The 15,000-nt window shown below is 41.7% G+C and overlaps 1 protein-coding gene across 1 annotated transcript in view; it reads right to left on the reverse strand.

Moving 5' to 3' along the window:
- The window catches only part of col4a6 (collagen, type IV, alpha 6), a 131,135-nt gene that overhangs the window by 9,476 nt on the left and 106,659 nt on the right, over positions 1-15,000 (reverse strand). Inside the window, exons 24-33 of the mRNA XM_034901115.1 lie at positions 13,967-14,011; positions 11,274-11,345; positions 9,518-9,625; positions 8,688-8,906; positions 7,650-7,808; positions 7,182-7,190; positions 4,088-4,258; positions 2,999-3,142; positions 1,274-1,396; positions 96-277 (exon numbers count right to left, since the gene is read on the reverse strand). Coding sequence (XP_034757006.1) covers positions 96-277; positions 1,274-1,396; positions 2,999-3,142; positions 4,088-4,258; positions 7,182-7,190; positions 7,650-7,808; positions 8,688-8,906; positions 9,518-9,625; positions 11,274-11,345; positions 13,967-14,011 — 1,232 coding nt within the window. The remainder of the gene's footprint in view (positions 1-95; positions 278-1,273; positions 1,397-2,998; positions 3,143-4,087; positions 4,259-7,181; positions 7,191-7,649; positions 7,809-8,687; positions 8,907-9,517; positions 9,626-11,273; positions 11,346-13,966; positions 14,012-15,000) is intronic.

Raw genomic sequence — 15,000 nt, forward strand, 5'->3', positions numbered from 1 at the left:
TGTGTGTGTGTGTGTGTGTGTGTGTGTGTGTGTGTGTGTGTGTGTGTGTGTGTGTGTGTCTGTCTGTCTGTCTGTCTATGTGTGTGTTGTCTCACCCTTGGTCCAGACATGCCGGGGAATCCCATGATTCCAGCTTCTCCCTTCGGTCCGGGGAAGCCTGGCGCTCCTGGTCGCCCAGGGAACCCCGGCTCTCCCGGCTGTCCTTTGCTCTGCGCAGCATAACCAGGAAGTCCAGGGAGACCGGGACGACCGGGCTGACCTGACAGACCCTTGTCACCTGAAACCGGACACAGAGTCGGGGTTACAGGTGCAATACAGAGGACAACTCGTAATCAGCCGATCAGAAAATAACAGCTTTGATCACACAAGGGTGCAACAAACTAATTACACTTACTCAGGTCTCAGATACTGTTTAATGGGACTTCATTCATCTGACTGGTATAGCTAGTTGTTGAGAGTGAGATTTGTCATGTGAATAACAATTTGATTCAATGTTATAAAATAAACTTCCCAAATGTGTGTTAAGTTGTTAAAACCATTCAAATGGTTATATAAAGTCAAACAAATCCAGAGATATGCATTAGAAATAAACCCAAATAACCACTGGAAGCAAATTTGATAGACAATCAAGGCGATATTAGAATTAAAATAGAGCCTTATCATTATTTACATTTTTGATATTACTTTTAAAATGCTGATATGTTGGGCTTTCTCTAAAGTCCTAGAAATTCCCCTCTGACTAGTTCATAGTGAAACTATGGGACTATTTGGATATTGTGTCTTATTGTACAAAGATGCAACATTTGTCATGTTTATCTGTGAATGTTTCAAAGAAAAAAGAGAATAAAGAGAGTCATATAAGAATAACATAGAGAGTACGTTCGTTAATGTACCTTCAATTGTCCTGTGATTATGAGTATTTTTAGACTTTGTAGGGCTACCTTTTTTATTTTTTATTTAACCTTTATTTAACCAGGAAAGTCCCATTGAGGTTAAAAACCTCTTTTTCAAGGGAAACACAATCAATTACATTTATAAAAGTTATACAACACAGATAGTTAAAAACATTTACAATGTAAAACAGGTCATTTAAAGGTTCTCTCAATCTGGATTTAAAAGCATTTAAGGAAATAAGTTCAGATAATTTCAATTCTTTTTGCAAAGAGTTGCAGAAGGAGCGGAGGAACTTGAACTCAACATATGTTTTACTTATAGAGTCGGGCCCTCTGTGTCTCGGATGTCAGTAGTGAAAATAAACAGGAAGTAGTGTTACCTCTGGGTCCGGGGAAGCCAGGAAGACCGTTCGCTCCGGGGTTTCCTGGTTCTCCTTTTATACCACGACTGGTTGGGTCAAAACGAGTGGGCGGGCCGGGGAGACCGGGTACTCCTCTGTCACCTGCAGGAGGAAAAACACATAAAAGTCAGCGCGACTCGTTTGTTTTGACACCGGCGTCCTGTGATTGCTGCCCAGCTGTCATCATCCAGAGGCCTGCACTACGGATAAATCAAGATTTATCTCAGTCGCCCGGCTTCACCTAACCTAACAACCGCGGCGCCCCATAATCCGGGTCACGACGATGGTTAACAATTAGTTCTATCAACCCAGGGCTTCCCAATCCAGCACCACGTGCAAACATCTACCAGAGCTGCATGTTTTACATCAGAAGAGCGAACTATAATTCTACATAAATATGAACAGCACAGGCCCGGTTAACCGGTTTAACCGGCAAAACGTGAGGAGACGTGTTTTTCCTCCTCTCCCCTCTTATCTTAGCCTGGCTCCTTCCCAGTCCGTCTACCCGGTCTTGTGGAATCTTTTTCTCTTTTCTCTTTGTCTGCCTCGATTTTGTGTTTCTCACACCCTCTCAATGCCACCTCAAAAAATTCCTTCATGTGTCCACATGAACTGTGTGTTGTCCTGTGCATTACGTTGTGATGTTTGTATTGTACCATGTTGCTGTCTGCATATGTCGTTTTCAGGGAGTGCGTGTGGCGGCGCTTGTATTAGCAGCGGCCCGGAGGCATGCTTCGAACGGTATTTCGTTGCCTTGTACTTGTACATGTGTAATAACAATAAAGTTATCTATCTATCTATCTAAAAGTAGCTGCTTCCTAACCCAGGAAGGAATGCTAACAACTAAATAGCCGATGCTGTAAATGTGTAAATCACACCGCTTGATAATATCTCTTCCCCATCAGTCAGGCACAAGATCTGACCATACTTACACTTTCTAATCAAATGGCACCAAATCCTTGCATGTTAAAATGTATCGTAACCCATGCATCTACGTATCGGATCGTCCTATAAGTGGCAATCTGCCCACAAATAATGCCACTGGGTGAAATCTGAAGCCCTTTCCAACTCTTGCTGGTGCAAATATTGAGGTCCGCCGTCGTCGTACGTTTAATCCTTTATTGTACAAATAGTTAAGATAAAAGCACATACAAAAAGGCCGACTTGAGTGATTAAAAGCCGAGAACGACGAGAGCTAAAAACATTACTCTCACACAGCTGAGGTTGAAAAACTGTGTGGCTTCCTGGATCCAGATCGTCCTTCCACCTCACCTGTGATTCCCTTTGTAATCTCCAATTAGCAACCACAAACAGGTGGGCAGGTGACGTAACAAACAATCATTTACGCAGATCTACCGCACACACACATACTACACACATAACAAACATATATAGCCAAATTGGCCATTTACACCTATGTTGAATGTATTTGGGCTTTCCTCAAGTGGAATGGATTTGTCTGACAGCGCTCTGAAAAATGAACTGACAGATGCGCTGAATTAAGAGACGGTAAAAGTGAATGGGTCCGATATCAATGGTCTTCCAAAGCGTGTGGGTCTTGTCCCGCCCACATGCAGCTGTTCCGACGTCCATGGGTTTGATGTCAAAATATTGCCATTATCTCAATATCATTTTTCTATCACATTAATAAAAGGATCCCGATGTATGATGTGATGTGGCACACCCCCGTTATGGATACTCTACCTTTCATTCCGGGGAATCCGGGACCGCCAGGGCGTCCGTCTCTTCCGGGCCCTCCAGCCAGTCCTTTGCCTCCAGGAAACCCTGGACTACCAGGACGACCCGGTAGTCCAGGGAAACCCACCAGTCCGGATACACCTCGCTCACCTGTGGAAAGTCACAAAATGTTGTTGTCACTCTTTTTAAGGAGGCTCTTGCCATCTGGTTGACGTTTCATAATGCCCCAAAAACAAAGATTATGTATTTATTTATTTATTCCACTCCTTCTTACTTGTCTCGGTACACAGCGGTGGATGAAGTACTCAGATCATTTACTTAAATAAAAGTAATAATACCGCGCTGTAAAAGTACTCTGTTACAAGTAAAAGTCCTGCATTGAAAACGTTACTCACTGTAAGTAAAATTATGTAAGCATCATCAGGAAAGTGTACTTAAAGGATTAAAAGTAAAAGTATTTGATGAAATCCTCCCATTTTAGAAAGTGTAAAGGATCCAAACAGCTGTGTGTTTAATGGTCGGATCATCTAAGCTGTACCTGTAGGCCGTTATATTGTTGGCTAGCGTAATAAAACCTCTTTTATATGTAAAAGGTCTGTGTGCAAAACTCTTAATTTGAAAAGTAGCTAAAGCTTAAAAGCAAAAAGTATAGTATTTCTCTCTGAAATGTAGCAGAGTAGAAGTAGAAAGTGGCATGAAAAGACTCAAGTAGAATACAAGTACCTCAACATTTGCACTTCAGCACAGTACTTGAGTAAATGTACTTAGCTACGTCCCATCGCTGTCTGTACACCACTTGACTTAACACATATTTATTAATTATGCTGTTTGTAATGATTTTAGTCTGTGGGAGCTCAGTGTGTTGTTTTCATTTGCGTTGTGCGATTGTTCTGTATTTGTTTCTCAACGTTAAAGGGTTATGTTTGCTGAAAATGTTGAGATTTGATGCAAATCACATTTCTTTTGGGGTATTAAAGTCAAAAAGATGTAAGAGATGTAACGAATAAAGAAGAAGATGTAAGAATAAATCAATGAATAATCCAAACTATAAATTATATTATAGAAGTAAGAGCATGAACCGGTGCTCCAGCTCACCCTTCCTTCCTTGTGTTCCTGGGATTCCCTCTCTGGTTCCCGGTCCTGGTGGTCCCGGGGGTCCCCTGGGCCCCGGTGATCCATCGGTGCCGGGCAGTCCTGGTGTTCCCTTCATTCCAGCTGGTCCTGGGAACCCGGGGTCCCCTCTCTCTCCCTTCCGACCGGGGTAACCTGGGGGGGGGGGGGGGGGGGGGGGGGGGGGGGGGGGGGGGGGGGGGGGGGGGGGGGGGGGGGGGGGCGGCGGATGGCAAGATGGGCAAAAGAAGGACAGAAAGGGATTTTATCAGACACTGGTCGGAATCTACATTACAAATGGAAATCCAACAATAAAAAACTGTATTCATGTATGACTAAATAAATAAAATGAATCTAAAATTTCACTAAGTCAGACACAAAGCGTCTAACGTGTTAGAAAAAACTACTTAAAATCCCAGAAATACACGGCAATGAATATAAACTTACCTTTCTTTTTATAATAAATTGACTTACCTTTTAACACAATAGCTACATTTATCAATAAAGATAGTAATTTCATTATATATTTTCTGAATACAAGCACACCAGCGCGCGCGCACACACACACACACACACACACACACACACACACACACACACACACACACACACACACTTTTGCCCCAAAAAAGTAGACAACAATGTAAGAGCACATGTTCGATTACATTGTTTATTTGCCTTGGTTAGACTGCAATTGCACTTTGATTTGTGGATTTTCATTGAGCTTGTTGGGGCTAATTTCAGATCCATGTTTAACATTTGCTTGATCAAATCTGTAATTATTAGAAACTCAAGTGCAATTCCAGACTGAATTAGTGAGCTTCAACCGCCTAAAGTCTGTCCTACAGGATAGCAGACTACTTCTACCACGACTACTGTTCACATTCTTAAAAAGAGAGCCCATTTCCAACACATCCGTGCAGCTGAATCCAAGCTTCACGTTTGTGTAACAAGGCAGAGATGAGTTGAGAATGTCCTTTTTTTTTTAAGAGTGCAGCGACATTGTTAAACAGCATTTGCGCCAAAACCTTTCACTCAAGCCTGTTGCAATTAATGAGATAAGAACACATCTAGTGCAGATTACACTTCAAGGTGGTCTTGACTCTACTGGGGTTAGTACTGGCTGCAAAAATGAAGCCAACCATCAGCAGACACATTTCTTCAGAACCTTTTGAATCTCTCACAGCTAAAATGTCCATCTTAAGCCATTGTTCGGACCATTAATTGAGTTGTAAAATTGTATTTTTGGTTAATTAGCAGTCGGGTGTGATACATTCATTTCCATCAAGTTTCATTTAAGCATGTAAATATATATTTCTTATGAAACTTCATAACTTCTAAATGAACATTTTAAATTGAGAGTCAAGTTGTTGCTCCTAATTTGTCTGAATTTTCCAGTTGGGTTTGTGCTCTAAATGTAATTTTAAGTCGTTTAATACATAGAAATGTAGTTTAGTTTTGTTTTTATGTTTTTTAGTTTTTTACATAGTAACATATAAATTGTTTTTAAATTGTTAAATGTAATTTTTTATATGGAGTTTGCCACTTATTAAGCCCCTCGGAGGGTTTTTCGACAATCGTCCATCACATCTTTTCTTGTGTAATATATAATACTGTCTTAATGTTTTTGTAGTGAAAATAAAATAAATCAAACTTGCATTGCAGGTGAAGAAGAGACAATCTATAAGTTCTTAAAACCACAACTTCTCCAGATGCTTTTTTGTGTGTGTTTTAGACAAACTACACAACAGGGTTTACGTAGGCAAGTGAGGGGTTAAAGTACAGTACAAACCCTCCAGGACAACGTGAATTCGATTATTTCCAGGGTATCTCTTCATGTAAATCAATTTCCAGGCGTTTCCACGACTTAAAAACTAGTCTCTGAATCTCCAGGTTCCTTTGAAGAGCCGAGGGAACCCTTTCAATGTGACTCCAGTGGTTTGCTCCAATTAAAACATTGCTGTTGATCAGACGGATCTCTGTTTTTCAAGAAGCAAGTCAACAACACACTTTCAATCTCCATTCTGATGCCAGCAGGAAGGAGAAGTCTTCAAAAAGATGGAAATTTGAATCTATAGTTGAATCCGACATTTTGTCCTCTGCACTACATACTTAAAGCTACAGTGTGTGGTTTCTGTCGCCCCCATTAGGAATTATAAGTAATGACAACAACAGTGTCGGCGCATCCACATGATACAAGCCTTCCGTGATCGCGCACCACCCCCACCACAGCTGCTAGAAGCCAAAGAAGGACACAGAGGATTAAAAACCATGATGGACTCTTCAGAAGAAGTTTTTATCTTCATTCGAGCTTCCTGAACACAGTCACACTAAGAAATACAGAGAGTTGTGTGCAGCTGAGACTCTTAATTAGCTTTGTTGCAACTCATTTGGCAGTAAATGTTCATTAATATCAAAAGGTTACGCAATAAAGCCCCAACATGTATACTATCCTTCGACATACTTTTGTGTAAATAAACAGTAGTGCGTATCTTTTCAGCGCACTAAACTGTCATTTTCAACGTCACATCCTGAGAGCCTCCTTGCCGACAAGAAGACACGTAACCATGGTAACCCCAATGCCAGATAATGCTTATTTTACGGCAAGAGGTGAATACCTAGATCAACAGTTGTAAATATGTGTAAATGTAAATTAGCGCGTTATTGACGTTACAGCGCTCATTGGTTTCTGTCTCTTTGTCTGTTATTAACGATGTCGTCACTACCGCATTGCACTGTGGGATATTTATGCCGGCATAGTGTCAAGTTTCAGCTACAAAATAGCATGGGAGAGTGGAATTTAGGACGCAGACAATATTTCCACAACATCTGCTGAGGGAAGATTGTGTGATGTGATCAGATAAGTGAGTTGAAAAAATTACCTTTTTTTTTACTTTGGTACATTTCCTTCATTTGTTTTGAGAAGATGGACATTTTTTTGCCGTACAGATGGGAAAAGGAGAGCGGGAAGACACTTTGAGAAACGTTGCGGTTAGAGCGTTTGGTTTAATGCATGAATAGCAGAGGGATGGAGCGAAGGATGGATGGACGGATGGATAGATGGGAGAGAGTGTCTCACCTTGGCAGCCTATAACGAATCACCCAACATCAAGAAAAGGATGGATGGATGAGAGGATGGAGATAATGGTGGTGGTGGTGTGTGGGAAAGAGGGAGAAAAAAGGAGGAAGAAACACGGAACAAAGAGAAGAACAAAACAGGAGCAGAAAAAAGACTTTTGGGTGATGCAGTGTTTGAATAAACAACAGGAACAAAACAGGCTGGTGTCTGATTTGGAAAACAAAGGACTGTGAAAGAAATACAGGGAAAAATGGGGAGGAATAAAACGACACTGGTAAAAGGTGGATGGATGAGGAGTGAAAGAACACAGCAAAGATCAAACAAAATCCTTTTGGTCTTTTACTATAAAAACAAGCAAATACTAACAACTCAATTCAGACATGAACCGTCTAAAAATGACAACATTTCCTACAAAAATGAAACAGAAGTCGGGTGAAAACGCAGAAAGGGTTGAATCGTTTCCCTCACCTGGTGATCCGCCCGGTCCGCTCACGCCAGGAGGTCCACGCCGACCGGGAATGCCAAAAGTCGGATCGCCCGGAAGTCCGGGAAGACCAGGATCACCAGGAGCACCGTCAACTCCGCGCTCCCCCTTCACCCCAGGAACACCGAAGCGTCCGTCACTACCTGACGGAGGAAGACAGAAAACGACAGATTCTACCAGAACCACCACAACAAGCATCAGCACGGCTCCTAATCCAGCCAATTACACTCGTTTATTAGGCACACCTAGTCCACAGAGCTGCGGAGGGGGGTCTGGCTATTCCCCACAGCATTCCCGGATGAGAGAAAAACCTGCTCTGGTTTATTATTTCTTTAAACTAATCACTATCGTGTTGGGCGTCTGTATCCACGACCTTCAACTTCTGCCGGAAATTCTGCCTACGTCCTTCTTTTTGGCCTCTTTTCTCTGTGTTGTAATTTTAAACTTTGTGGATTTATGAGGACTATGGTTAACTGCTCCTCAAATCTCAGCAGGTTTTCTCAAAGGCAGAGCAGGACACCCAGGGCTCGGTTTACACCTATTTCTAGCCACTGGGGGGCCATAGGCAGGATGGGGGGGACTCATATTTTACTCTCATACAAAGGAAAAAAAAATGCCTTTTTGCACAAATGCCTTTTTGAACCGAACCACTACAATTTGCACACTGTTCATCCCCTGCACTGTTTTACACTTTGATCATTGCTGCACTTCTGTATAACTTTTTGTATAATAATCCGGAAATGTATTGCATCTCAAATGGAATATCATTGCAATATTTTATAAGCTGTATGCAATGCAATTTCGTTCTGTGTGCACTCTGTACATATAAAATGACAAATAATAAAGTTGAAGTTGAAGTATTAATGTTAAAAAACCTCATTAAGTGAAATTTTCATGCCACGGGACTTTTAAAGACATGCAAATAAAACCACAGCATGTTTTTCTCGCATCCCGGAATACTGTTTTGGACTAGCCAGACCTTCCTCCACAGCGCTGTGGAGGACGGTCTCTCTCAGACTCACCAGGTAATCCAGGTTGTCCTGGCGTCCCGGGCTGGCCCTTGTCTCCAGGGATACCCAGTGCCCCGTCCCGTCCTGGGCCACCGGGATTGGCTCCCAGTACCTCTCCGGTCTGGCCCTTGGCTCCAGGACGCCCAGGGGTGCCATCCTTCCCCCTGGCTCCGTCGAAACTCTGTCCGGGAGCACCTGGAACTCCAGGATCACCTCTGGGTCCCGGGAAACCTGCATGGAGGCGGAGAGGAGGGAACAATAGGGGTTTCTTTTTTTATTTATTCAACAAAGAAATACAAAAATACAAGTTAAACTTAAAAGCAAAGAAAAGACCAACGACATCCTGAGCAACATATGAGCACCATAACTAAAATAGTTCATGTTCAAAAGGGGTACGATGAAGTTAGCTTGAACAAATCAACATTTCAGACAAACAGTTAATAATCATATTAATTATCTTAATCTTTATCTGGACAGATAAACCAAAAAAAAACACATTAAGCGGTCCACAAACAAGAAATAACCACACAAGAAAACAGTGGTCCAGCCCTAAGCCATTCTGTATTTAGCTTTTTTAAGTTTGGATATACTGTAAAAAGTTTTTTAGCTCATTTAGGTGATTAAGGAAGCCTGGCTGAAGGCAGAATCACTGACACAACACAGAGCTGATACACATTTCTAGTTTGATAACAATTCTGCAAAAACCCAAGTTGGTACAGAAACATAAGATCAGCTGCTTTCGGTTGACAGCTTCAATCTACCGTCACGTGTCTCTTCATCAGAGTCGGCTCTGATTCTACTCTGGAGAACAAATAGAACAGCGTCCGACCACGCGGGTTTACCTTGTGGTCCAGGTTGGCCTCCAAAACCAGGGTCTCCTCTCTCTCCTTTGGCACCGTTGAACCCGGCACGTCCGGGGCCTCCTGGGTTACCGGGTTGACCTTTAGGACCTTTAGGTGCAGACAGGCATCGCCTCAATTATGTGTACAATTTATGTAGTTACAAAGGCATGTTGATGAATATTTGTTTTTAAATAAAAAATAAATTAAGGTATTATTTAACCAATTGTAATTAAAACCTACGAGTGAATCTAGTTTAATAAAAGCTGTAATATTTGTTTCTCTAGTGTTTTATGTACGAGTGTCACAACTCTCCAAATCCAACGATTTCATTTGACAGAAGACAGTGAAGACAAAAAGAGCCACTAAATAGCAGAAGGGTAGTTTACTTTAATCTGGAGATTCTCAGAGTTTACCAGCTGCAGTTGAATGCACCGTTCGTTTAACAAGGTGCGCATGAAGGCACCATGAAGTCCTGTTGGAGCCCACATACCTTTGTTTTGTTTTTTCCCATAACTGTCTCACGGGATAAGGCAAACTGTTCGGTTGTTTCTCCGTTCTCCGACCCTGGCAACGACCATGTGGTCTGGAACAGAGCTACCGCTAAGCTATCGTTACTTTGTTGTCTTTAGCTGCATGCTAGCTGCTGGTAAGCTACGCTGTGTCTGTTGTTGTTTTCCTCCGATGCGAGCAGGTAGGGCGAAGGGAGAAAAATAACGGGCAAATCACCGATCCTGCTTTTTATTTTGACAGTCGATTATATTGTCATTTGATTTTCAATTTAAAATCTAAACCATGACACCCCTCAGACTGATCTCATGAAATGACGTATACATGACACGCCAATTCGTATGCCATTTTTGGCGTGTTATCTTTGCTTTGCTATACTTGCTTTTTAGAGTGTTGCAGTTGCAGAGTGTTGCAGTTTGGCCTCCATTGACTTACATTACCTTGCATTTGCATGTGAATTTAGGCCGTACCGCGAATTATGAAAGGGGGAAAATCCACATAGGGAAGTTGGTCGGGTGGAGGATGTAAACCACAGGACTTTCACCCTGGAGAGCGGGGATCGTTTCCTTACAGCCAACCCCCGTTGTTCTTTTCCTAAACCCGACCGTAGCTCTCTTCTCGTCATAACAAGTTCTCGCAATAACACGTTCTCCCGATAAGAATGCAAAACGGCAACAAAACACAAAGTGGCGTGTGTGTTTAAACCAGCGTAGACATACACGCGGATTACTCAAAATGCGTAAGATAACACACATCTTGGCTTAACCTTTGTGTTGTCTTCCCTTTGATTATGAGAAAATTTGCCCTCATCTCAACGTTTTTGTTGCTTTTTCCAAAGTTTTTTTAACAAAGTTTTGGAATTTTTCATTTTTTTTTCATCGATTTTGCCGCATTTTACAACATTTTTTTGACTTCCTTTATTTCAGACATATAAAAAACAACTTTGAAAACGGGTCAAATTTGACCCGGAGACAACACGAGGGTTAAGAAAGTCGGCGTGTATGTTCACGCTAAGTCATGTTAACACGTTTCACCTCTAGTTCTATTATTCTGTGTTTGTAGACATCTATAGACAATAAAATGTAATCATTAAAAAGTAATAAATCAATGTGTTTCCAGTGACATACACCGAAATGAATCCATTCTTAAGCGTTGGCTTGTCGCTTATTCAAACTTTTTAACATATTACATCTTCCCTTTGCCAACTAAACACAATAAACAACATAAAAAAGTGACTGTTGAGTCCTACCAGGTCGTCCAGGTATACCGGGGTCACCGGGGTCTCCTTCCTCCCCGGGGATGGTGCAAGGTAGAGCTGAGCCTGGTAGCATTCACACAAAGGTTAGCAATCACACAATAGAAACATTAGCTAGTTATTCCTTCCATATAACAGATAGCTACACTCTTCTTTTACTAAATCCTACCAGACGTGGCCCCAAATAACATTTACAAACATTTTTGTGGTTCCATTTATCTGATCTAAAAGATGAGGTCCAGTTAGGACGAAGCTTACCCATCACTGAGATGTGTTTAGGGAACATCTACAGTAAGCAACAGCGCTCCATTGTTCTTAGATAGTAAAACAACACTAAACGCCTAGCACACGTTTGGTAATAATGAGAATAACACACAGTATTTGTTTAGCTTGTCATGTTTAAACAGCCAGTCAATTCTGGTCAATGTCTTTTGCAACGTTGATTGTCTGTCACCTCCATTCATGCCAAATATTATACATATATGCCAAGACTTTCATTTAGGTTAATCTGAGATATTCATGATAATCATGGGAATTATTGTTGTTATTGTTATGTGTTGCAGGTTGAATGTCGTTAGTAGCAAAAATCATCACAATAGGGTCAGTTCAAATAATTAGACAAAGTTATGAATTAAATTTAGTGTTTTGGATCAGGACTATTCACCCCTGTCCCCCCCCCCCCCCCTCACTGGTTAAAAGCACTTAGCAGAGGCAGGGCAGGGCTGGAAAACATGCACCAGGTTTCAGCTGCTTGGATTGGAGGAAGAGGAGAGTAACTGCGGCGTATAACGCTTGTTTAAAAAAACAAGTGGCGTATTTCCGCGGATAAAACCTAAAACTCGACTTGTCAATCACCGACCGGCTCGGCCAGAGTGTAACCGCTGAGACGCAGCGAGCAAGAGGCTTCCATCGGCTCCGTCACCAACAAGTGATTGACAATTGTTTTCAGAATGCAAAGGACTACGTTTCCCACAATTTCTCTGCCCAACAGTGTGGGTCACAGGTCAGCGGAGCCATTAGAGCCAGTGGTGGAACAAGTACTTATGCTACACTGTAGAAATACTCCATTACAAGTAAAAGCCCTGCTTTTAAAATGTAACTTCAGTCAAATGTATGTAAGTATCATCAGGGAAATGTACTTAAAGTAATAAAAGTACTCAATGCAGAAAATTCCTCCCATTTTGGAAAGTCTAAAGGATCCAAACAGGAGTGTGTTTAATAGTCTGGTCATCTCAGCTGGACATGTAGGCCGTTATTTTGTTGGCTAGTTTAATTTAGAATAAAACATCAGATTGAATAAACTACATGTGTTTGTGTGCAAAAATCCAATTTAAAAAAAGCAACTAGTAACTTAAAGCTGTCAGATGAATATAGTGGAGTAAAAAGTACAACATTTCTCTCTGAAATGTAGCAAAGTAGAAGTAGAAAGTGGCATGGAAAGAAGTACAAGTACCTCAACATTTGTACTTAAGTACATTACTGGAGTGAATGTACTTAGTTACATTGCACCACTGATTAGAGCCTAAAAAACAGAACGTCAACCTTTCTTTCTCCGTCATCAGAGACTTTTCTTTGAGTGACGTTTACACCTCGTGTTCACACTGCAAACAACGGATCAACTGGTCACTGGAAACACGTTTACGGGGATTTCTATTATTAAGCCAGGCGCTTTAATGTGTAACACACATGGAAGAGCATCTTTAAAGCCCATTCCTAGTTAGATCTCCTTCCCGTTTCTCCCCCTGTGTGACTTCACTTCTGTTCTGAGTTTGATTTCGCTGCAGCAGCATCTGATTGAGAGGTTGATTCAACGGATGAATTCACTAAACCAGACGTTCTCAGAGAGGAAATAAACTGGGGGACCCCCTCTCAGAGTTATGGATCTGAAAGCAATCTATGAACTATTATAGATTTTAAATGTTATTTGTCTAACTTTGAAGCTTTCTACAAAACAAATGACAACTTTTCACAGGCCCCACTTTGAGAGTCACTGCCTTAAAGGAATTTCATTTGAAAGCTTACAGCTTTGAAAAGAAAAAGGACCTCCTAACAGCCATAGTTTCATCAGGTATTTTAGATTAAAGGCCCTACAAAATCATTTTATTCATCAGCTTCTGCGTATAATTGGCCGAGTATTATCTGCCAAAGAAACAGCCATTTTTGTTCTTGCTCTTCTCGTTGGCTCTGTTAGAAGATTCAAGTTTTTGAGTCTTAAACGTCTTTATTTGTAACTCATTATTCTGACCTGTACAAGCATACCAGGTCCATTGTAGAGAAAGAAATGATTGTTATTATGAAGCTGGGTAGCAGGGTAATATTCCGGAAAAAACGTGGATATTCTCTGAGATTAGAGTTGTATGTTTACGGAAATTAAACTCCCAAATTTACAGAAAAAAAAAAAGATTATTATTATTGCAGCTGACAGTAATTTAACCTGAATATGTGACTTTTTGAACCAAGTTGCTTGCAGTGTGAACAACGGTATGTGGTCATACCTGAATACCTGAATGAAGCAGCATTCATTTCCATCTAATATTGTCTCAAAGGTCGTCCCCTGTTGGGCCGATGTGAACACCCGGGATGTTTTATGACTCCACCATTGGCTCTGCTGCCTAAACCCCAAAAAACTACAAATCCTGTCCCGGGCTCGTTGCTCTGGCTGGGGGATGAAAAAGTTAGTTACCCACCCGTTCCCTCTCCGGCGCCATTAACCCCTTCACAGCTGTTTTCACCTGGACAGATACACATGCACAAGGTCAGCAAGATGAAGGGATGGATGGATGGAGAGAGAGAGAGAGAGAGAGAGAGAGAGAACAAATTAAAGAGAGAAAGAGGGGGAGAGAGTAGAGAGAGGGAGGAGTAGAGAGTCAATGGAGACAGCAAGAGAGAAAGAGAGCAGAGAGAGAGGTGAGGAGAGAGAAAGGGGAGAAAACAGAGATAGAGAGAAAAGAAAGAGAGAGGAAGAAGGTAGAGAGAGACAAAGAGGTAAAGCGAGAGGGAGGAGAGGTAAAGAGAGAAAGAGAACAAGAGGGAGAAAGTAGGGAGACAGAGGGGGAAAGTAGAGATAGAGAGAGAGAGAGTAGACAGAGAGAGCAAGGGAGCGAGAGAGAGAGCAAGAGAGAGTGAGAGAGAGAGGAGAGAAGAGAAGAGAACGAGAGAGAAAAGAAAGAGAGCGAGCAAGAGAGGGGGAGTAAGAGAGGGAGAGCCTAAGAGAAAGAGGGGAGAAGATGGCAGCATACAAAGCCAGTCAGGGTCATTTGCATGCGCCAAAAAAGCAATTAAATCATTTTTTTCATCAAACAGATATCAGAAAATAAGCAATCACTTCCATTCAATTAATTCAAGGCTCATTCCGTTAAGGCAAAATCATTCTGAAATGCTTACTTCAATGTAAAAGTGCTTAAAAATAGATTATTCCACTCAAAGAGCGAGAGAGAGAGAGAGAGACAGAGGGATGAAGAGAGAGAAAGAGAGAGAGAGATGTGACAAAACAGTCAAATTGCAGCTAAAAAGCATCAAATTGTTGTGTCTCTTCATGTTCTCTCAGCTCATGTGAGTGGCAATAACCTTCATATTAGGAGCAAAATAAATCAGTTGTTTGGCATTAGCGTCACAGTATGAGAGCACACATTCACACTGAAGATGAGTGGCCCAGCTGCTGCTGGGCACGTTGTGTTGTTCAGTCTCAGAGAAGGAGAAAGGAGTGATGGTGGACTAAAGG

This window comes from Etheostoma cragini, chromosome 19, assembly GCF_013103735.1.
Source record: "Etheostoma cragini isolate CJK2018 chromosome 19, CSU_Ecrag_1.0, whole genome shotgun sequence".
In the NCBI taxonomy this organism is placed as follows: Eukaryota; Metazoa; Chordata; class Actinopteri; order Perciformes; family Percidae; genus Etheostoma; species Etheostoma cragini.